At 50.0% G+C, this 23,004-nt stretch overlaps 2 protein-coding genes across 4 annotated transcripts in view; one reads left to right on the forward strand and one right to left on the reverse strand.

Annotated features, from left to right (window-relative positions):
• ZNF473 (zinc finger protein 473) overlaps positions 1-23,004 on the forward strand; it is a 65,516-nt gene that overhangs the window by 20,612 nt on the left and 21,900 nt on the right. The gene's annotated exons all lie outside the window — the stretch shown is intronic.
• LOC109253024 (zinc finger protein 883) lies at positions 313-22,891 on the reverse strand. 3 transcript variants are annotated; one of them, XM_019425578.2, is made up of 5 exons: positions 22,721-22,891; positions 13,072-13,173; positions 11,595-11,721; positions 9,009-9,110; positions 313-5,975 (listed from the first exon to the last, which is right to left on the reverse strand). In XM_019425578.2, exons 2-5 carry the CDS (start codon positions 13,084-13,086, stop codon positions 4,081-4,083), a joined length of 2,139 nt encoding a protein of 712 aa, XP_019281123.2. In that variant the 5' UTR covers positions 13,087-13,173; positions 22,721-22,891; the 3' UTR covers positions 313-4,080. The 3 variants fall into 3 exon arrangements, with proteins under 3 accessions (XP_019281123.2, XP_019281124.2, XP_019281122.2); XM_019425579.2 differs by having other exon boundaries at positions 13,072-13,264; XM_019425577.2 differs by lacking the exon at positions 22,721-22,891 and adding an exon at positions 18,071-18,181.

A 23,004-nucleotide genomic window follows, 5' to 3' on the forward strand; every position in this document is an offset into this window, starting at 1 on the left:
TGCTGGCTTTGAACATGGAAGGGGCCACCAGCCAGGGAATGCAGGTGGCCTCTAGAAACTGAAAATTCGTACCATAAGACGTGTTCAAAAATGCAGATGGAGGGGCACCTAGGTGGCTCAGTTGGTTGAGTGTCCGGCTTCGGCTTTGGTCATGATCTCATGGTTCATGAGTTCCAGTCCCACATTCGGCTGTTGTCACCACGGAACCCACTTCAGATCTTCTGTCCCTGCCTCTCCCCCTGCTGCACCTCCCCTGCTTGTGCACTCTCTCTTTCAAAACCAAATAAACATTTAAAAAAACAAAAATTAAAATGCAGATGGAATAAAAATTTAATTGTCAAAAAGTCATAAAAGTACGAGACTAAAATATAGGATAATCTTTTTCATAATCTTGGGGGTGAGGAAGGCCTTTCTTAAGTAGGCTGATCGTAGGCCAAAAACTATAAGAGAAAATACAAATAGATTTGAATACCTAAAGATTTTTAAGTTCTGTATAGCAAAATACATCCCAAGCAAAATTGAAAGAGCAACAACAAATCAGGAGAAAATATTTCGAATGTATATGCCAAAAGGTGAACATGTGTAATGCATAAAGACTTGTTCCTATAAATCAATATAAAAAAGCAGCCCAATTAAAAGTGGGCAAAATACAGAAAAAAGCAATTCAAAGGCTAAACGTCGACAAACACATAAAAGACCATTAATCTCACTATTGAGAGGACATATTTACTTATTAGAAATATTTTTAAAAGGCTAACAGTGCGTAATTTTTGAAGAAAATGGGGGAACAAGTAGGCATTTGTATACCCTTCCAGGAGTCCTGTAAATTGGTTCATCCTTTTTTGGAGGATTATTTAGCAGTAATTATCAAAATTTTAAACATGGATGTTATATGGCCCCATAAGATTCTTTCTAGGCGTTCATCTTATGGAGATATTTTGCACAAGTGTCAAACAGTAAATTCCAATGATGAAAAAGAAAAACAATCTCAATGTCAATTAATAGGGATTGGTTACATAAATTCAAGAAACCCTAGTATGAAGTATTATGCAATTGTTAAAAAGGAGGAAACATATACATATATATGTACATATATACGTGTGTGTGTGTATATACGTATGTATATGTTTTGCATTATCATGGGAAAATACCCACATTATACCAAGTGAAAAAGTGAAAAAAGTTACTTCTAAAATCCTATGTGTGGCTGTGCCTGGCTGGCTCAGTCAATAGAGCATGCGACTCTTGATCTCGGGGTTGTGGGTTCCAGCCCCACGTTGGGTGTAGAGTTTACATAAACAACATAAAAATCTTTAAGAAAAATAATATCGTGTGTGTGTGTGTGTGTTATACCAGACACATTGTGTCTATCTTTATGTGGATATATCTTTGGAATGAAGATTTATAGAGAGCCATAGCCCTCATTTTTGTGTTCTATGAATTATTCACCATAAACAAGTATTCCCTCAATCACGAAAGGAGTCATACATTAAAAGAAATACATGGGAAGATTTTTTTTTCCATTTTTTAATGTTTTTATTTTTGAGAGAGACACAGAGCATAAGTGGGGGTGGGGGGCAGAGAGAGAGAAGGGGGAGACCACAGAATCCGAAGCAGGCTCCAGGCTCCGAGCTGTCAGCACAGAGCCCGAAGTGGAGCTCGAACCCATGAGCCATGAGATCATGACCTGAGCTGAAGTCGGACACTTAACCGACTGCGCCACCCAGGCGCCCCTAGAAATACACGGGAAGCCTTTTAAACATGGTAATAGTTACCACGGATGACATTGGTCAGACGCAGTCCCAGCCGCCGCTAGTCAGAAGGCCAGTTGCTACAGAACTTCTGGGAAGCCATTGGCACACGTGTCTGGGATCGTTGAAAACATTCTTTGACCCCATGACCTCCCTGCCAGGATTTCACTTGGAAACTGGTCAGGTGCTCAGCCAAAGACTTCAGTAGAAGGGATGTTTATAATAAAGTCAAAAACTGGAAACAGCTAAAATGTCCGACAGGGGATTGGCTGATTCACTGGCTGGATAAACATACGCTATGCAAATCCCCCAAAGGTCTGGTTGTTAAAGATTATTTGATGACATGGGTAAATCGTGATATTTGAAGATAGGGGCCTGTGATATAAAGTTGAATACATTAGAAGTATGCTAAGTGGCATATTCAGTATACCCCAGATTTATTTTAAGCATTTTATAATATTATAAAGTTTTTAAAGTAGGAGAAGTGTATCCAAACAGTTAACAGTTATCTCTGGGGAGCACTGAACTTTGGGTGACCTCTGGATTTTCCGGATCTTCTAAATTTTCTGTAGGAAGCATGTAGTGGTTTTTATAGTAATAAACATCATTTTAAGAAGGAAATGTTATACATGCAATGTGCTCAATCCCAATAGAAGGACACAGCCTCGCTTCTGAGCCTGACTACGTGGGCTTGAATCCATACTCCGTGAGCTCATAGCTGTGAGGCTCTGGCTACTTCATCTCCCTGTGCCTCAGTGTCCTCACCCGCAAAATGGGACGATACAGCCCCGAACAGGTGGGACTGTTGGAAGAATGAGGACTCATGACATACCAAGGGCTTGGGACGGAACCCGGCACACAGTTAAGTTACCGAAAACACTAGCCATTTGATACGTTTGACATAGGAAAAAATTATGGATGATCAGTGCCGGTAAAAATGGAGTGGAAATGAGTGGAAATGTGGTCCCCGTGCCCAGCTTGCCAGGTAGACAAGGTCCAGCTCACTTGGGAAGCAATCTGACAAAACGTTCCAGGAATCAGGAAAATGATTGGAATCTTGCTCCTGTTACTCCCATCCTGGGACTGCGACGTAGAGAAATAATCTTGGAGGTGCTCATTATATCATCATTCATAACTGGGAAAAGCGGTGAACAACCTGTCAATCAGGGGCTTAGAACAAAGCCTACACAGGGGAATGGATTTGTAAATCATTTTACACCCACCAATGAAACATCGTTAGCCCCAATAATGATGAGTACGAGGTGTCTGTAGTTACAAAGGACAATGTTCATGGTATAATAAGGACAAATCAGAGAAGCCAACATTGTTCCTACACTCTGATCACAATGAAATAACATTTATTTTTAAATGACATTTGAGGGCGCCTGGCTGGCTCAGTCGGTCAGGTGTCCAGCTTTTGATCAGGTCATGATCTCGCGGTTCAAGGGGGGTGTGAGCCCCGCGTCGGGCTCTGTGTGCTGACAGCTCGGAGCCCGGAGCCTGCTTCGGATTCTGTGTCTCCTCTCTCTGCCCCTCCCCTGCTCACGCACGGGTACTCTCTCTCTCTCAAAAATAGACATCAAAGAAAAATAAAAATGGCTGTAAATATGTGAAACGTATTCAGTATTTAAGCCAACTGCGGATTTTGCCATGAAATTTGTAGCTTAAAGTTTCAAAGGAAACTAAAATCATCTAGTGTTTACGTTCAGCTGGCTACGTAGCTTGTACTCGAAAGGGTTTATCTTTCCAGCTGTGTTTTTTTTTTTTCCTTGAATTTTCAGGCTCCGATTTCATGAATGGTCAGTAAATTTGAAAAGTTCAAAGAGACCTTATTAAAGATATCAGATGAAGGGGCGCCTAGGGGGCTCGGTTGGTTAAGCGTCCAACTTCAGCTCAGGTCGTGATCTCGTGAGTTCGAGCCCCACGTGGGGCTCTGTGCTGACAGCTCAGAGCCCGGAGCCTGCTTCCGATTCTGTGTCTCCCTCTCTCTCTGCCCCGTCCCTGCTCACGCTCTCTCTCGCTCTCTCTCAAAAAGGTATACATTAAAAAAAAGCTATCAGATGAAGTTACATTCCATTTACACCACCCTTTGGGGACACTGTAAGGCTGAGAAACGGGAGAGAGGCTGAGATTTTACGGGGGGGGGGGGGGCGCCAAAAACGATCAGAAGCTGTCCCAGCTGGTGACACCCTGTGTCATCTTTTTGTAGGAAACAGAGAAAGCGACTCTCACAATACGTGGTGTTAGGGTCCCTCTCCGGGAGGGAGGAGGTTCCCGATGATGAAGGCCGAACCGAACCCAGCAGCGGGACCCCCGGTCGGCTCCCTTCTCAGGCCTTCTGGCCAGCGGGCGCCCTCTGACCACCGGCAAGCTGTGTGCCCCAAGCCAAGGCTTTCTCCAAATCATCGCAGACGTAGGCGTCGCGCACGGCGTGGAGTCTCCGGTGTTCAGTCAGGCGTGGACTCCAGCCGAAGTCCTCCCCGCGTGCCTTACGCACGTGGCGACCGCCACCCGTGTGAACCTTCTGGTGTTGCATCAGGTGCGAAATCTGGGTATAGGTTTTCCCGCAGTTGTTACACTCGTAGGGCTTCTCCCCGGTGTGAATCCTCCGGTGCTGAGTGAGGTGGATGCTCTGGTTGAAGGCTTTGCCGCATTCCTTGCAGGCGTAGGGTTTCTCGCCAGTGTGAATCCTCTGGTGCTGAGTCAGGGATGAGTGGTGACCGAATGTTTTCCCACACTCTTCACACTTATAGGGCTTCTCGCCCGTGTGGATTTTCTGATGCTCGATAAGGTGGGTGCTGCGGCTGAAGGCTCTCCCGCACTCCCCGCACTCGTACGGCTTCTCCCCGGTGTGAACCCTCTGGTGCTGGATGAGGTGGGAAACCTGGGTGTAGGCCTTCCCGCACGCCCGGCACTCGTACGGCTTCTCCCCGGTGTGAATCCTCTGGTGGCGTGTCAGCGACGAGTTCTGGCCGAAGGTTTTCCCACAGTCGTGACATCTGTAGGGCTTCTCCCCGGTGTGAATCGTCTGGTGCTGGGTGAAGGACGAGGCGTGACTGAAGGCCTTCCCGCACTCGTCACATACGTAGGGTTTTTGTCCCACGTGAGTGCTCTGGTGCCTCATGAGGTGCGAGATCTGCGTGTACGCCTTCCCGCACTCGTGACACTCGTAGGGCTTCTCGCCGGTGTGAATCCTCTGATGCTGAGTCAGGGAGGAGCTGTGGCCGAAGGCTTTGCCACACGCGTGGCACTCATAGGGCTTCTCGCCGGTGTGGACGCGCTGATGCTGGGACAGGGACGAGCCGTGGCTGAAGGTCTTCCCGCACTCGTGACACCTGTAGGGCTTCTCTCCGGTGTGGATGGTCTGGTGCTGGGTCAAGGAGGAAGTGTGACAGAAGGCCTTGCCACACTCACCGCATCTGTAGGGCCTCTCCCCCGTGTGGGTTTTCTGGTGGCGGGTGAGGTGGGACACCTGCGAGTAGAGCTTCCCGCACCGGTCGCATCCGTAGGGTCTCTCCCCCGTGTGGCAGCGCCGGTGTTTGAGGAGGGAGGAGCTCTGGGTGAAGGCCTTCCCGCACTCCTCGCACCCGTAGGGCCTCTCGCCCGTGTGGATCCTCTGGTGCTCGGCAAGCGAGGAGCTCTGGGTGAAGGTCTTGCCGCACTCGCCGCACGCGTACGGCTTCTCTCCCGTGTGAACGACGTGGTGCTGGATGAAATAGGAGCTGTTGCCGAAGGCCTTCCCGCAGTCACCACACTTGTAGGGCTTCTCTCCGGTGTGAATTCTCTGGTGCAGGATGTAGTCTGAGTGGTAAGCGAAGGCCTTCCCGCATTCCGCGCAGCCGAATGGCTTCCTCTCCAGCAACGTCCTGTGGCGTCTCGGGCCCTTTCGCGGCCCGTCGCTCTGCCGGGCCCCCTCCCCGGCCGGGCCTCTTTGCTTCCGGACGCGGGCGGAGGCCCGCCTGAGGCTTCGCCCCAGCTCGTGACCGCCGAGGCCTCTCTCCCCACGGACGGCTTCCCTGGGAGTAGCCGACAAACACCTCAAATGCCTCTCCTGCCTCCCCCGGTCCTCCGACCGGAGGCCACACGCCCGGGACCCCCCCAGTCCGGCATCTCCCAGCGCGGCCCTTAAACCGCCCCCCGTCTTTCCCACTGGGGAAGCGGCCTCTGCAGAAATGCTCTTTTTTACAAGCGTCTCCTGAGTCGGTGCAGACCTCGTCTCCGAGTCTGAAAGAAACAGAAAACGTGAATATTGCCCACGTCGGGACACAGGAAGCTGATTACACGGCACCGGCGCTGGAGACTTTAGAAGACGAGTTTCAGGGACGCCTGGGTGGCTCGGGTGGTGAAACATCTGACTTTGCCTCAGGTCATGATCTCACGGTCCGTGAGTTCCAGCCCCGCGTCGGACTCCGTGCTGACAGCTCGGAGCCCGGAGCCTGTTTCGGATTCTGTGTCTCCCCCTCTCTTTATCCCTCCCCTGCTGGCACCCTGTCTCTCTCTCTCTCTCTCTCAATAACAAATAAACAGAAAACAATTGACAAAAATGAAAGACAAGTTTCACGGTTTATGTTGCTGTTTCAAAAGACATGACACAGATTCTTGTCGTGGCCTCGAGATATAAAAAGGACTGAGTTGTATAGGTGTATCTACGTGTAAACGTGCGTATGCATGTGCGTGGCGGACTGGAGGGTTTTCCATTTATCATATTTGCTTTTCGATTGTGACAAAACACATACAACATAGAACACGACATCTCGGTCGTTTCTAGATGTACCGTTCAGTTGCATATATATATATATATACATTCACGCTGTGGTGCAACCAGCCTCGCCATCCATCTCCAGAACTTTCTCATCTTCCCAAACTGAAACACTATACCCATTAAACACTAACTCCTGTTCCCCCTTCCCCCGCCCCTGGCAAACACCATTCCACTCTGGCTCTACGAATCTGCCCGCTCTAGGCACCTCATGTAGGTGGAATCATATGATGTGTATCCTTTTGTGTCTGGTTTATTCATGTTTTTATTATATACTTTTGTAATTAAAAAATACGGTCAAGCTTTTGGGGTAACATGTTAAAAGCGGGGGCACCTGGACGGTTCAGTCGGTTAAGCATCCGACTCTTGATTTGAGCTCACATCACGATCCGAGGGTCATGGGATCGAGCCCTCCACGATGAACGTGGAGCCTGCTTAAGATCTCTCTCTCTCCCCCCCGCCTCTGCTCCCCTCCCCTACTTGCACTCTCTCTCTCAAAATAAAATAATATAATATAAAATAAAATATGAAAAAAGTAATTTTTTGAGAAGGAAGCATGATTATGGGGAGATTTCCATTTCCTGCTTTATTCCTTCCTTAGATTTTCAAAGTTGCTGAGATGAACACAAATGACTTTAATTTGATCAAAAGATACCAATAAATATTCAATGTATGTGAGGCTTTTATAGCCCAACCTCGCAACTTGGAGAAAGGGGAGTGTAGAGGAGAGACGATAAGCAGGAAGTAAAGCCATATGGAATCTGCTGAAGGGGATTGATTTTTTGATGCCAGCAGATTTGTTCATCGGATACCTCTTTCATGCAGTTTTTTTAATTTTTTCAAGTTTACTTATTTTGAGAGGAAAGGAGAGAGTATGTGTGTGTGAGTGGGGGAGGGGCAGAGATAGAATCCCAAGCAGGCTCCGCGCTGCCGGCACAGAGCTTGGTGTGGGGCTCAATCCCACGGACTTCAAGATCACGACCTGAGCTGAGATCGAGTCAGATGCTTTAACCACCTGACCCAGGTGCCCCCATGAGCTACCTATTAATTGTACAGTTGTTGCTTACTTGCTAACCACAGTGCTGGGGGGACACGCCTCTGTGCTGAACGAGACATCTGACCCTTGCCCTCAGAGAGGGGGAGGGGCCGGCTTGCACTTGGACATTTTGGACATACCCTCCTCGTCTCCATAGCACCCCTGCCCTTGAAGAACCACTGTTACTTAGATAAAATAAATAAATAAAATTAAAAAATACATAAAATAAAATAAAATAAAATAAAATAAAATAAAATGAAAAAAGAAAAATAAACTACTCTTATAAAAAAAAAAAAAAGAACCACTGTTCCCCTTTCCACGTAGTCTTGGTGGGGCTGTTAATCACAGTCTCCCCCACCCCATTTAGAGTAGGCATGAGACCCAGGCTCGCCAATCCGAATACCTGAATGCCCACCCAGGAGTGCCTGGGTGGCTCAGTGAGCTAAGCATCCGACTCTTGGTTTCAGCTCAGGTCATGATCTCGCGGTTCATGAGTTTGAGCCCCGCATTGGACTCTGCACTGCAGGTGCGAAGCCTGCTTGGGATTCTCTCTCTCTCTCTCTCTCTCTCTCTCTCTCTCTCAATCTCTCTGCCCCTCCCCCACTCACACTCACACATGCGCGTGTGCTCTGTCAAAATAAAACTTAAAAAATATATATTGATTAAAAAAAAAAAAAAACCAACGTTCAGACAGGGACAAACAAGTGCTTCAGCGGGGTCAGGACGTGGGGTACAGCCATGGTGGACCGGGATGAGACGTGAGGCCAGAGATACCACAGGCCGGGCCACACGGGGCCTCCGGTTCTGGGCGTGAGGGGCCACGACTTGCCCTCGGGGGTCCTAGGGAGCTACGGGGTGGCTGTGCGCAGGGGCGTGGGATCAGCCCTGGGTGCAGGCAGACCCCTCTGGAGCTGTGTGAGATGCACTGGAGGGCATAAGCCTGAGGGAGGAGGCCGGGGGGAGGCTGTGGTGAGGGGTAGGGGGGGCAACCCCACCCACAACACGGTAGACAGCGACAGAAACAAAGACGCTTCGACCCCCTCCCCTCATGGAGTCCGTGGGCCAGTGGCGGCAAAAACCCGGCTTCCTGTTCCCCAGCGTGTCAGGCCGGGTCCCACCTCTGGGTCTTTATACAGATGCTCCCCAATAAACAATCACCGATAATCATCGTAGCCTGTTCTGACCAGGGGTTACCGTGTGCCAGGCGCTGGGCTACACTTTACATGTTAATCCGTTTATCCTTTCCAACCCTGGGTACTATTATTCACCCCACTGTGCAGGTGAGGAAACTGAGGCACAGGGGGGCTAAATGACTTGCCAGAAAGTCACAGAGCCAGGAAGTGGTGTGGCTGGGATTCAAACCCAGCGCCCACGATCATGGCGTGTGCTGCCTCACTCCTGTCACTGATCACGACAGACAGGGGAGGAAGACGGCCTACACCTGCTGGACGTCCTCACCCACCTGGACAGGTCATTTGCCAGCCTTCTCTCTTCTCCATCCTGGGCTCCTCCCCTCGCTCCAGACGGGAGATCACGTCGGGTTTGAACCCTGGAGGCCCTGCCCCTAGAAAAGACACAAGATTTGGCCAGTCATAGGGAGGCCTCAGGGCTGGGTCCCAGGCCCTGGGCGTGCCGGGGAGATGCATACATTGGGTGCCTACTGATTAGGCTCTACTGGTCAAAGCAAGACTCATTTGTTGAGCGCCTACTACATTCCAGAAAGAGCCTGAGCCCTGACGTCACTATTTAAGGCTCTGGCTCTGTGTTGTTCAAGTTCGATGTGAAATACGCACCGCATTTTGAAGACTTATTATGGAGAAAGATGTAAAACATCTCATTAGTAATTTGTGTGTTGGTTATGATTGCCACACATACCAAAACGTTCATATTTTGGACAGATTGGGTGCAATGAACCGTATCACTGAAATTAATCTCATCGGTTTCTTTTTACTTTTTCTATGCCGCGATGTTTAAGCTCACTGATTTCTCTCGTCCTATAGGGGGCTGAACAGTGTGCCCCCCAAACTTTGTCCACAGAAACCTCAGAATGTGACCTTACTTGGCAAATCGGGGCTTTGAGGATGTAATTCGTTCAGACGAGGTCCTGCGGGAGTAGGTCGGGCCTTAGGGGATGATGCACAGACACCCTTGGGCAGGGGAAAGGTCATGTGAAGACAGAGGCCGAGATCGGGGTGATGGGGATACAAGGCGAGGAACAGCAAGGGTCACCCGGGACCTCCGGAAGCTGCATCCAGGAAGGACTCCGCCCTGGAGCCTTCAGAAGGAGCAGGACCCTGCCTCCGCCTGGATTTTGCACGTCTGGCTTCTGAACCGTAAGGGAACGAATTTCTTCCGTATTAAGCCACCAGGTTTGCGGTGATCCGTTACACAGCTGTGGGAAACGAACCCATCTCCCTACTGACCGTTCCCAGGAGTGGACAAGCTCCCGCCTGAGAAGGCGAACCTTCCTCCCACTGGAGAAGTGAGGAAGGGAGAGAACGGATGGAGATGACATCGAGGAGGCCGGCAGGGGCCAGGCCACACGAGGGTCTGAAGCTGCTGAAGGCAGGGCCCAGGACTGGTGGGCGACTGTCCCTGAGAGGGGTGGGTGGGCAGACGAGGAGGGGGTCTGTGGGGACGTCGTGAGCTCAGGGGAGGCCACTAGCTGCATCCAGTTGGAGCTCAGGGGACAGACCAATGGGACCTCGTTCTGTACACACGAGTTGTGCAGAAAAGGCTCACACGGCAGGCTGCCTGCTCTTTCTGGAAAGCCCTGCTCACAAGGCTACCCTTGGCTGGCGTTTGGGAAGCTGGATTTCAAGAGGGCTCCCAGTAGTTCCTGATCGACAGGAGAGGCTCCCGGCGCCTCAGCCGTTTGTGCAAACACTGTGGCTTCTGCCCGACACCTGCTTTCCTTCGGGGAGTCGGGAGCTTGGTCCGTGCCAGGCGGAGGCTGCTGACATGACCAGACCTCGGCGAAACCCTGGGCGCTGACCGGGTCTCTAACGAGTGTCCCCGGTGGACGACACCTCACACGTGTTGACACATCTTGTTGTAGGTCCTGTGTGACTCAACGGGGAGGGGACTCTGTCCTGGTTGCTGCTAGACTTCGCCCCGCGTGCCTTATCCCTTTGCCACCCGTGCTCTGTGTCCTCTTGCTGCAAGGAATCTTGGCTGTGAGCACAGCTACGCGTGAGGCCTGTGGGTCCTCCGAGAGAACCACCCGAACTTGGGGGCTCTCCTGGGGCCCCGACACAGGTGCTTAAGCGAGTTCTTGGTGAGTTTGTCCAGGGAACGTGTGTAAGTGAGGACGGCTGAGGAAGCGGCCTTCAAACCACCACTGCTTCCAGGGAAAAGGCAAGACAGAAGGACCAGAAAAAGAAACTGAGGGGAGACGGAGGCGGACAGAAAGACAGACCATTGAGGAGGCCAGAGAAGGGCCAGGGGAGGAGGATAAGGCCAGGTCAGGGCTGGACTGCAGGGATGGAGGGGGGGCGATGAGCAGATTGTTGGGGGGCAGAGAGGATGTGGTGGGCTGCTGGGAAGGGGGGTGGGCGGAGTGAGGATGGTCTGGGCTGGGGGATGGGGGGGCCCAGAGGATTGGAGCAGGTCTGTGTGCAGACGCTGAGCTCAGGGTAACAAATGTGAGAGGGGGACTTGGAGGGGCTCAGGAGGCGGGTGGACCGACAGTGTAGGGCCAGGAAGACACATTTGGGGGACAGCATTTATGTGCTTTGGAAAGATTCTAAGATGCAGCCCGATGAACATCCAAGGAGCACTTGGAGTCCGAGATTCTGGAACAGGCATTCCAGGAAAGCGTGAGAAGAAGGTGGGGGCACAGGCTGAAGATTGTGCAGGACAGGTAGAAGACTCGGGGCCCTTGGGGACACTGGGACTCTAGGAGAAGCCAGTGGAGAGAGAGAGGGACAGCCAGAGCCCAGCCAGGAGGCACCAATTAGAGGAACAGAGAGGGAACCACATGACCTCAGCAAATGCCCCCAGTGGGTGGGCACAAAGGAGATGAAGGCAGATGGGGGCAGGGCCTCACCCAGTGAGAGAAGGTTCTGGTAGTTCTCCAACATCACGTCCCGATACAGCTCCCTCTGGCCAGGACCCAGCCAGCCCCACTCCTCCAGGGTGAAGTCCACAGCCACATCCTTGAAGGTCACTGATTCCTGCAAAGGCCAATTTTACAGGGTGGAGAGACCCATCCTTCTAGAACTCTGGGGCTGGAGAGGTCATGGGCCTAGGGCCTACCACTGCTGGTGGTTGAAACAGTTGGAACATTCTAGGCTGGAACGTACTGACTCAACTGATTTGAGACGACTGAGTAAAGATGGCCTACAGAGGGTCACCTGGTGGCTCAGTCGGTTAAGCGTCCGACTTCGGCTCAGGTCATGACTCACAGCTCGTGAGTGCGAGCCCCGCGTCGGGCTCTGTGCTGACAGCTCGGAGCCTGGAGCCTGGTTCGAATTCTGTGTCTCCCTCTCTCTCTGTCCCTCCTCCACTCATGCTCTGTTACTCTCTCAAAAATAAACATTAAAATTTTTTTTTTTCAATTAAAAAAAAAATGGCCTACAGAAATGCAGAAAGTCTAAGGCAGCTGCTAGCCCAAAGGCACCTTGGAAGAAGATAGACAAAAGCTCCTTTTCTGCGTGACTCTTTACTGCCATCTGTTGGAAAGTTGTTACGATATGCCAATTATTTTAATAAATGACAGTTGACTGCCATCTGCATGAAAATTGCCATAAGGGGCACCTGGGTGGCTCAGTCGGTTAAGCGTCCAACTCTTGATTTCATCTCAGGTCATGATCTCCCGGTTTGTGAGTGCGAGCCCTGCATGGAACTCTGTGCTGACAGCCCAGGGCCTGCTTGGGAGTCTCTCTCCCTCTCTCTCTGCCCCTCCCCACTCGCTTTCTCTCTCTCTCTCTCTTTCTCAAAAAAAAAAAAAATAATAATAATAATAATAATGATAAACACTAATAATAATAAACAAATAAATAAACTGGAAAAAAATTGCCACAATATACCAGTGTGTGAGGTGTAAGATGTGAATCTCGCCACTGAGATGAGGCACCCTTGTGCAGTGTGTAACCTGCATACCTGTATGTGACAACCCTAAGAAATGCTTTTTTTTTTTTTTTTTTTTTAATTCTCAAGCCATTGTGTACAAGAGCGATTCCTGAGTGGCACTCCATCCCAGACTCAAGCCGGGATCCCAATTCCCATCCCCAACTCCAAGGATAAGGCTTGGGGGTGAAGCAAAACCATCCACTGCCCTCTTCATCTGGCCACCCAAAGGCTCCCGGGCTTCAGATGACTGATTTTTAGACTGTGTCCCAGCTCAGGGCATCCTGCCCCCGTGCCCTCTCCTCCCCGCACCTCCCAGCCCCAGAGTCCCTCCCACACTCGCCCCTTCCCCACGATTAGGAGGGGCGGAAGATCTTCGGGCCACAGGCAGAGATAAGTATGGCTCTCTGAGGGGGCCGTAAAATCATCTTGGGGAAGAGGAAACCCAGACTCACCTGGTCCTCAGCCATCAGGGTCCCGGTGGCCACTGCTGGGTCCTGGGCGTGTGCCTCCAGGAGAAAGGACCAGGTCTAAGTCCGCAGGGCTGGAGGAGGAGACTGGAGCAGAGAGGGGGTCAGCTGTGGCTCAGACAGACAGACACTGTCCCAAAGATGCCTCATGACAGTGGGGGCCCTGGTCTCCTAAGAGCTGGAGCAAAGGTCAGGACAGGCTGCCTGAGGCCCCCATTCCCCACCAGCAACCACTAGCAAACAGGGGGTTCAGCTCACTGCACTACTTCTCAAAGAAGTAGCTAGAGGGGTGCCCGGGTGGCTGAGTTGGTTGAGCGTCCGACTTCGGCTCAGGTCACGAACTCACCGTTCGTGAGTTCGAGCCCCTCGTCAGGTTCTGTGCTGACAGCTCAGAGCCCGGAAACTGCATCGGATTCTGTCTCCCCGTCCCTCTCTGCCCCTCCCCAGCTCATACTCTGTCTCTCTCTCTCTCAAAAATAAATAAAATATAGGGGCGCCTGGGTGGCTCAGTCGGTTAAGCGGCCGACTTCGGCTCAGGTCATGATCTCGCAGTCCGTGAGTTCGAGCCCCGCGTCAGGCTCTGGGCTGATGGCTCAGAGCCTGGAGCCTGCTTCCGATTCTGTGTCTCCCTCTCTCTCTCTGCTCCTCCCCCGTTCATGCTCTGTCTCTCTCTGTCTCAAAAATAAATAAAAAACGTTAAAAAATAAATAAATAAAATATTTTTTAAAATTAAAAAAAAAAAAAGAAGAAGTGGCTCGACTTATCCCCAGATGAGGAAATAGAGGCACAAGAGGTCAAGGCCCTTGCTCAAGATCATAGAGGTGTCGAGTGTCAGAGCAGGATTCAGACCCAGAAGTCTGGCTGCAGAGGCCAAGCCCCCTTTTGATGCCGACTCCTTTCTCTTATGCTAAAATACACGTAACACACCCTGTACCATTTTAACTACTCTAAATTCTACAATTCGGTGGCATTTAGTACGTTCTCCATGTTGTGCAACATCACTACTATCTGGTTCCAGAACATTTTCATCATCACCCTAAGAGGAAACCGTGCACCGTTAATCAGTGACTCCCAAATCTCCCTGTTCTGTGCTGCCACTCCAAGGCCAGCCCCAGACAACCACTCATCTTTCTGTCATAATGCATTTGCCCATTCTGGACATTTCATAGACATGGAATCGTGTAATATGTGGCCCTTTGTGTCTGGCTTCTTTCGTTTTTTACTTAAAAACATTTTTTTTCATGTTTATTTTTGAAAGAGAGAGAAAGAGAGGGCACGAGCGGGGGAGGGGCAGAGAGGGAGACACAGAATCCCAAGGAGGCTCCAGACTCCGAGCTGTCAGCACAGAGCCCGACGCGGGGCTTGAACCCACGAACCTCGAGATCATGACCTGAGCCGAAGTCGGACGCTCAACCGACTGAGCCGCCCTGGCGCCCCTGGCGTCTTTCATTTAGCCTGTGTTCAGGGTTCATCCATGTTGTACCACGTGATAGGGCTCATTCCTTTTTATGGCTGAGTGGTATTCCATTGTATACGGATCTGCCATTTTTTGGAAAGCTGCTACTATCTGTCTTATCAATCCTGCATAAGGATCCTGATCTCCTGCTGAAGATGTTGTTTAAAGAGGGGCGCCTGAGTGGCTCAGTCGGTTAAGCATCCAACTCTTGGTTTCGGCTCAGGTCATGATCTCTCGGTTTGTGAGATCAAGCCCCACATCTGGCTCTGTACTGAACGTGGAGCCTGCTTGGGATCGATCTCTCTCTCTCTCTCTCTCTCTCTCTCTCTCTCTCTCTGTCTGCCCCTCTCCCCTCCACTCATCCCACTCATGGTCTCTCTCTCTCTCTCTCTCTCTCTCAAAACTGCTGAAATAAAGTTTAAAAATCCCCAGGGCACCTGGGTGGCTCAGTCGGTTAAGTGTCCGACTCTTGGTTCTGGCTCCAGTCATGATCTCATGGCTTTGCGGGTTCAGGCCCCATGTTGGGCTCCACGCTGACATTGAGGGGGGACTTGCTTTGGATTCCCTTTCCCTCTCTCTCTGCCCCTCCCCCACTTGTGCGCGCGTGCTCTCTCTCTCTCTCTCTCAAAAATTAAAATGAAATTAAGATTATAAAGCTTCAAACTGGTACAGCCACTCTGGAAAACAGTATGGAGTTGCCTCAAAAAACTAAAAATAGAACTACCCTACGACCCAGCAATTGCACTACTAGGCATTTATCCACGGGATACAGGTGTGCTGTTTCGAAGGGACACATGCACCCCCATGTTTATAGCAGCACTATCAACAATAGCCAAAGCATGGAAAGAGCCCAAATGTCCATCGATGGATGAATGGATAAAGAAGATGTGGTATATATATACAATGGAGTATTACTCAGCAATCAAAAAGAATGAAATCTTGCCATTTGCAACTGGAGGGTATTATGCTAAGTGAAATTAGTCAGAGAAAGAGAAAAATCATATGACTTCACTCATATGAGGACTTTAAGAGACAAAACAGATGAACACAGGGAAGGGAAACAAAAATAATATAAAAACAGGGAGGGGGACAAAACAGAAGAGACTCATAAATCTGGAGAACAAACTGAGGGTTGCTGGAGGGGTTGTGGGAGGGGGGATGGGCTAAATGGGGAAGGGGCACTAAGGAATCTACTCCTGAAATCATTGTTGCACTAGATGCTGATTTCGATGTAAATTTAAAAAAAAATTTTTTTAAAGATTATAAAGCTTGGGGCGCCTGGGTGGCGCAGTCGGTTAAGCGTCCGACTTCAGCCAGGTCACGATCTCGCGGTCCGTGAGTTCGAGCCCCGCGTCGGGCTCTGGGCTGATGGCTCGGAGCCTGGAGCCTGTTTCCGATTCTGTGTCTCCCTCTCTCTCTGCCCCTCCCCGTTCATGCTCTGTCTCTCTCTGTCCCAAAAATAAAAATAAAAAAACGTTGAAAAAAAATATTAAAAAAAAAAAAAAAAAAAAAAAAAAAGATTATAAAGCTTAAAAATCCCTCCCCCAAAAAATATCTCTGCCAAAGACAAGTTGGTGTTCAGACTATGGTCACCCCCGCTCATTCATCAAATACGCTCTGAGACTCATGTGAGGGTGACATACTCATCGGAGAACAGAACGATGGGTGACGTGCGGCTCTGCCCTAAAGGGGCTCCCTGCCCGGTGGGGGAGGCAGGCCTGGACATAGACCAGGTGGTGGGCTGAATAATGGCCCTAAAAAGATATCTTGTAGGATGGACCTGTGATGTGATTAAGTTAAGCACCTTTAGATAGGCAGATTATCCTGGATCATCCGGGTTGGGTCCTAGGTGCAATCCTAAGTGTCCTGATAAGAGGGAGACAGAGGGATATTTGGCTCAGAGGAGAAGGCCACGTGAGGCAAGTCAAGAGAAGCAGAGTCAGAGAGAGAAGACGCTCTGGCTCCAGCTTTGAAGCCAGAGGAAGAGGCCTCACCTAACGAACGCGGAAGCCTCTAGAAGCTGGAAAAGGCAAGGAAACGGATTGTCCGCTAGAGCCTTCAGAGGGAGCACCACTCTGACCCCCTGAACTGTAAGAGAACAGATCTGTGTTGTTGGAAGCCACCAAATTTGTGGTAACTTGTTACGGCAGCAACGGGCAACTGATACAGTCTAGAAACAAAAAGACTCAATCTCCTGTGTGTTTCCAGGCAAACGCCTCACTACACCCAGTGACACAGGGGCCAACGCAGTTCAGGCTGAAACCAGTAGGTGAAATCCTGATGCGGAACAGAGTCTTACAGGCTCTCCTGTATCTCCTCAGGAGTCACTTAATAATTACAAAAAAAGAAAGGGCTCCTGGGTGGCCCAACCAGTTAAGCCCCCAATTCTTGATTTCACCTCAAGTCATGATCTCACAGTTTGTGGGATCGAGCCCCTCGTCTGGCTCCGTGTGGACAGCATGGAGCCTGCTTGGGATTCTCTCTCTCCCTCTCTCTCAAAAATAAATAAACAAACTTAAGAAAATAATAACAAAGAGAAGGCAACTTTCGAGTGGGGCCCCCTGGCAGACACCAATGCAGCCAGGTGATCAGGGCGGTCATGACCAGTGATGGAGGAACAGACATCACAGGGCTCCTGATCTGATGAGAACACAGCATCCCGCCTAAGGTATTCCTGCCAAACCGAAATCTAATCACAGGGAAACACTGAGCAAAGCCAAACTAAAAGACATTCCAGAAGAACCTGGTCCATAATCTTCAGCATTGCCCAGATCATCAAGACCAAAGACAGACTGAAAAACTAACTGTTCCAGAGACCTAATACCTAACGCGGTGTGTGATATGGGATTTTCTTTTGCCATCGAGGACATTATTGGGACAATTAGCAGCATCGGAAGGTCTGTGGATTAGCTAATAGTTTGTACCGATGTTACTGTCCTGATGAGATCACGGTGCTGCGGTTTTGGAAGAAAATGGCCTTGTTTCTAGAAACAAACAAACAAACAAAACCAAAACACAGACTCCTGAGGAAGGGGGCTGCACAAAGAGACGGGGGCTGAATGGGGGTTGGGGTGGGGGGCAGGGAGATCAGAAAGTGATGAGAGACCCAGATAACACGCTCAGGATAAGGAGAACAGAGGCGGAGGGCGTGACTGTGCGGAGTACGCGGAGGCTTTCGGGTCAGACATCCCAGGGTGTGATCCCAGGCCGACCCCTGGGACCTGGGAGAAGCCGCAGAGTCTGTTTCTTGACCTGTGAAGTGAGGAAACGTACAGGATCCCTTCGGGGAGACCGCGCTCGCCTGACTTCAGGCAAACAGCAGGCGCCCAATTCCTGCGCGCTGAGATCCTCCAAGCGGCGCGGGGGCAGAGGCGCCCGGGGGCCCCCTCCAGAGTGATAGGAGGGGGCGGGACGCCGCCCACAGCGCCCACCCAGGCACACTCGGACCCGCCTCTGAGTGCCCGCCAGCCTGCCTGGCACGGCCCGCACCCACCAGCTCAGACTCCGGGCCACCAGGTCGGGACTCACCTGTGCGCCCCCGCGGGTGGCGCTGGACGGCCAGGCCTTTCCCCTCCCTCTGGCGGGCCGCGGAATGCGCCTGCGCGGTTGCGGTCTCGGAACTATTTAAACCTTGGTTCTTTAAACGCGGCTTCGCAGTTGGACTACATTTCCCAGGAACCTCTGCGGGTTCACCCTCCTCCAGACCTAAGGTCTCTACGGGCGGGGGAATGCTGGGAAATGGAGTCTGGGAGTACGATGCGGGGCCGGGGGAACCCGGTACTGAGAAATATCTGGCTGTACTGACACCGTCAGTAATATTCCCATTTTAGCTAGAGTCTTTTAACTGCCCTCCACAGGAGGTGACGTCAAAGTCCATTTAACCCATTTAACCCAAGTTTCCCCTGTAGCTGAAGTCCACAGGACACGTGGACGTTCACCCCATCTAAACTGATGGTGAATGAATTGAGTCTGTCACTGAATTACGCAATGTCCCTGGGCATCCGCTCCCTGTTTGCCTCAGTGTCACCTGTCACCTAACACCTCTATAGGAAATAGACCCCTACGGTGGGAGCTGGAAGATGTGTGTCCAGGAATGCAAGGATGGTTCGATATTGGGCTATTATATAATTTGCTAATTGATATACAAAGTAAGATATAATCATGGATATGAAAGGGGTTTTGAGAATGTTCAGTAGTTATCCATTTCTACATAAACTTAGTATATTTAAGAATGGGCCCATCTTGAACAGTAATGACAAAAATCTTAAGGAGTTTCTTGTCTCTCCCTTGTTTTTAATTATATACATATAATCAAAACCCAAAACCAGGCGTAATGCTAAAACACCAAAAGCTTCCCCATGAAAGTCAGAACAAACTGTCCGTCCAAATAGAACAAACCATCTAGCATTACCACTTTTGGAAAAACTATCGGTGCAGCTAGACAAGAGAAAGAAAGGGTATATAATTGGAACGGAGAAGTCTGGGATTTCATCCTTCTTTGAATATGATATGATTGCTATTTTGGAAATCAGAGAATCTATTGAAATGTTATGATAAACCATAAAATAATTAAGTAAAATTACTGGGTACAAAATTAATCAATAAAAACCAATAGGTTGGGGCGCCTGGTTGGCTCAGTCGGTTGAGCGCCTGACTTTGGCTCAGGTCATGATCTCGCAGTCTGTGAGATCGAGCCCCGCATCAGGCTCTGTGTTGACAGTTCAGAGCCTGGAGCCTCCTTTGGATTCTGTGTCTCCTTCTCTCTCTGCCCCCACCCCTCCACTCTCTGTCTGTCTCTCTCCCTCAAAAATAAATAAACATTTAAAAAAAAAAAAACACAATAGGTTTTCTCTTTTCAAACAAGAATGATGAAAAGTCTAATGGAAAAAAGGGGGGGGGTGGTATTTGGATTTTAGTGCCAATAAAATTTGCCTGATAGATTTGAATCTCTTTGTGATCTGGGGAAGTTCTCTTCCACTCTCTGCACCTAGGTTTTCTTCGCTATAATCCCTCATTAGGATAATGTGTGGCAAGTAACTCTTCCTCAAAGCCGTTTCCCTTTCTGTGCACACAGCTAGACTACATTTCCCATATGCCTTTGCAGCCGGGGGTGGTCACGTGACTAAGTTCTGGCTAATGAAATGAGAGAGGAGACACGTATGCCACGCCCAGACCTCCCACTTGTTACGTTCCCCAGTCTTTCTTCTTCTGCTGAAGTCTTATGTTGAAGATGGGAGGAGCCTAGGTCCCTGAATTGTCACTTGGAGGGGGCCATCTCCAACCAGAACCAACTAATAAAAAGTTATTTTCAGTTATATAGACTCAGGGGAGTGATTAAATAAAGGTATATCCTGCCTATGAAATGTTATCAAGCCTGAAATAATTATGATGACTGCACGGTAACAGGGGGTGACACTTGCGAATGAAGGTTAAAAGAAGAAAAACCTCAAAGTTACATATCCTTCATGTTTGTAAAGATGTAAAATATATGTGTACACACGAGTAAAAGTTAGATGAACCATGGGCAAAACGGAAGGAGACTAGCTGTCACTTACTGACAACAGGCAGTGAGTTTTATTAGCTTATTTAACTCATACAACCACCCCGTGAAGATGTGTCAAACAGCCCCAGAGAGACCTTTGCAGGCCCAACACTCAAAGACCCAACGAGTGACAGAGGGTCCAGTGAAGCCCCTCTTCCTACGGCCAGACTCCTCAGCTCTGCTGCCCTCTCCCTGCCCATGAACTTGGTCCTGGCTCAAGCCTTGTCCTCACATCCTAAAACTTCACTGCGGTCTCATCCCAATCCTCCTGGCCCCCCAGTGTCTCCCCTCCAGGCTCTTTCACACGCAGCCCCCAGAATGGTCTTTCTGCACCCAGAGCAGATCCAGCCCTTCCTCCGCCCTCTGCATCTGAAGTTCCGTGAGCCTGGAGTCTGCCTTGCTTTGCTTCATGACATTCTATCTTAGTCAGCTCAGACAGCCATGACAAAATACCATAGACTGAACGACTTAACAGAAATTTATGGTTTTTCCTTGGTACAGGAGCATATGGAGAGAGAGCTCTGGTGTCTCGTCCTCTTTTTACATGGCCATTAGCCCTACTTCTGTCCTTAACTAGCTCTGGGCCTTGTATGGGTTACCCGAACCCTCCCTGTAGGTATCCTTGTCTCTAAAGTGGGGGAGCAATGCCTCCTTCATTGGGTGGTCATGCAAGTTAAATGAGCTCAATGACATATGTCACTTTCATCTGCATTTCATTGGCTGATGCAAGTAGCACGGTTGCAATGGAGTTCATATAGCAATCCCAGGGAAGGGTCCTGATTGGTCCTTCTTGGATCTTGGGCCCACCCCTTGGACCAATCACTCTTGCTAGGATTAGGATACAGGATAAAGACATGGTTACAGGTAGTTAGGACCTAGTGTAATAATACGTGTGCTTGATGGGAGATAGCCCAGGGCAACGTATGAACACAGAGGAGGGCCTTCAACCCAGCCTGGACAATCACGGAGGACTTTTGGAGGAGGTCACAACTTGGCTGTAACTTGGAAGACAAGAACTAATGGGCGAAGAGACATAAATGTGACCAATGAAGGCAGAGAATGAGGTGGGTTGTTCCAAGCAAAGGGAACACAGCGAACAGAAGCTTAGAGGGGAGAAGGAGATATAAATAGCTCTTTGTGGCTGGCATGCAAGGGTGGGATGTGGGAGTGTGCTATAATTGAATGCTTGTGTCCCCCCAAATTCGTATATTGAACTCTAACCCTCAATTGATTTTATTTAGAGGTAGGGCATTTGGGGAAGTAATTAAGATCAAATGAGATCAAAAGGGTAGGGCCTTGGTCCAATAGGATTTGATGTTGTATAGAAGTCAATCAGCACAGTGCTTCGCAGGTAGTAAGGGATCAATTACTCTAGGACCCCGGGGCAAGGGACACACAGCATAATGGTTAACCCCACGTATTCGTTGTGTAACACTGAAAGTCATCAACCTCTCTATACCTCCGTTCCCCTATTGTATATGGGGAGATAATAATTACCTTAATAAATAAATGAGATTTGGGGGCGTCTGGGTGGCGCAGTCGGTTAAGCGTCCGACTTCAGCCAGGTCACGATCTCACGGTCCGTGAGTTCGAGCCCCGCGTCAGGCTCTGGGCTGATGGCTCGGAGCCTGGAGCCTGTTTCCGATTCTGTGTCTCCCTCTCTCTCTGTCCCTCCCCCGTTCATGCTCTGTCTCTCTCTGTCCCAAAAATAAATAAACGTTGAAAAAAAAAATTAAAAAAAAAAATAAATGAGATTTGAATCCGTTGATATAACTAAAGCCATTGAAACAGAATGTTACTGGGACGCCTGGGTGGTTCATTCTGTTAAATGTTGGACTCTTTATTTCAGCTAAGGGCATGATTTCACAGTTCGTGGGTTGGACCCCTGCATCAGGCTCTGCACTGACAACACGGAGCCTGCTTGGGATTCTTTCTCTCTGCGCCCCCACCCCCCCCTCTGTCCTTCCCCCTCCCGTTTGCTCTGTCTCTCTCTCAAAAATAAATAGGGGCGCCCGGGGGGCTCCTTGGTTAAGCGTCTGGCTCAGGTCATGACCTCGCGTTTCTTGAGTTTGAGCCCTGCATCAGGCTCTGTGCTGACTCTGCCCAGCCTGCTTTGGATCCTCGGTCTCCCTCTCTCTCTGCCCCTCCCCTGCTCTCACTCTCGCTCTCAAAAATAAACATAAACAAACAAACACTTAAAAACCAGTATGTTACAGACACCACCACCTTCATATTTGCCATCAATATTATCAACATTAAATATTATTTTTAAAAGTTATTAATAGTTCCGACCTCTTGACCTTGGTGTGCGCTGTTCCCTCTGTCAGGAACGTTCTTTCTCTCTCTCTTGGAAAACGACGGTACCTGCAACAAGCTGTTACAGCCATTCCTACGGGAACGTTTCCCCTCTCCCCTCCCAGCCCGGCGGGAGCTCGCAACTCTGCTCGCTCCAGGGATTCCACAGGACCGCCCCAGTAAACCTAGCGCTGATATCACAATAATTTGCGTTGTTATCATTTGATAACTGTCGCTCCCGCCCCAGACTGTGCTCTCCTGGAGCATTCATCACACTATAATTTCTGCACAATTTAATTATCCGTTTATTGTGCACTGTTCCGAGGAAGGTAAGGGAGTACCTGGATTTGTAGAGTGAACAACACTGCCAACTTAAGACTCCCAGGCTAGAGCCTTCGCCGGACTGCGCTTGGGTCAGGACACCAGCTTACGAAATGAACGCGAGGTCGAGTATCTTTGACTTCTCGGCTGTAGCCCTGCTCCCCCCGCCACCTCCTCCGCCAGGGCGCTGGGTGAGGGTGACGTCATGCGTGCCCGGAGCGACGTCACCAAGGCGACCAGGATCCGTTGCCTTCAGAGAAGTGCGCCTGCGCCGGCGGGGGGGGGGGGGGGGGGGGCGGGGAGA

This window comes from Panthera pardus, unplaced genomic scaffold, assembly GCF_024362965.1.
Source record: "Panthera pardus isolate Hobbes unplaced genomic scaffold, ASM2436296v1 HiC_scaffold_18, whole genome shotgun sequence".
Taxonomy (NCBI): domain Eukaryota; kingdom Metazoa; phylum Chordata; class Mammalia; order Carnivora; family Felidae; genus Panthera; species Panthera pardus.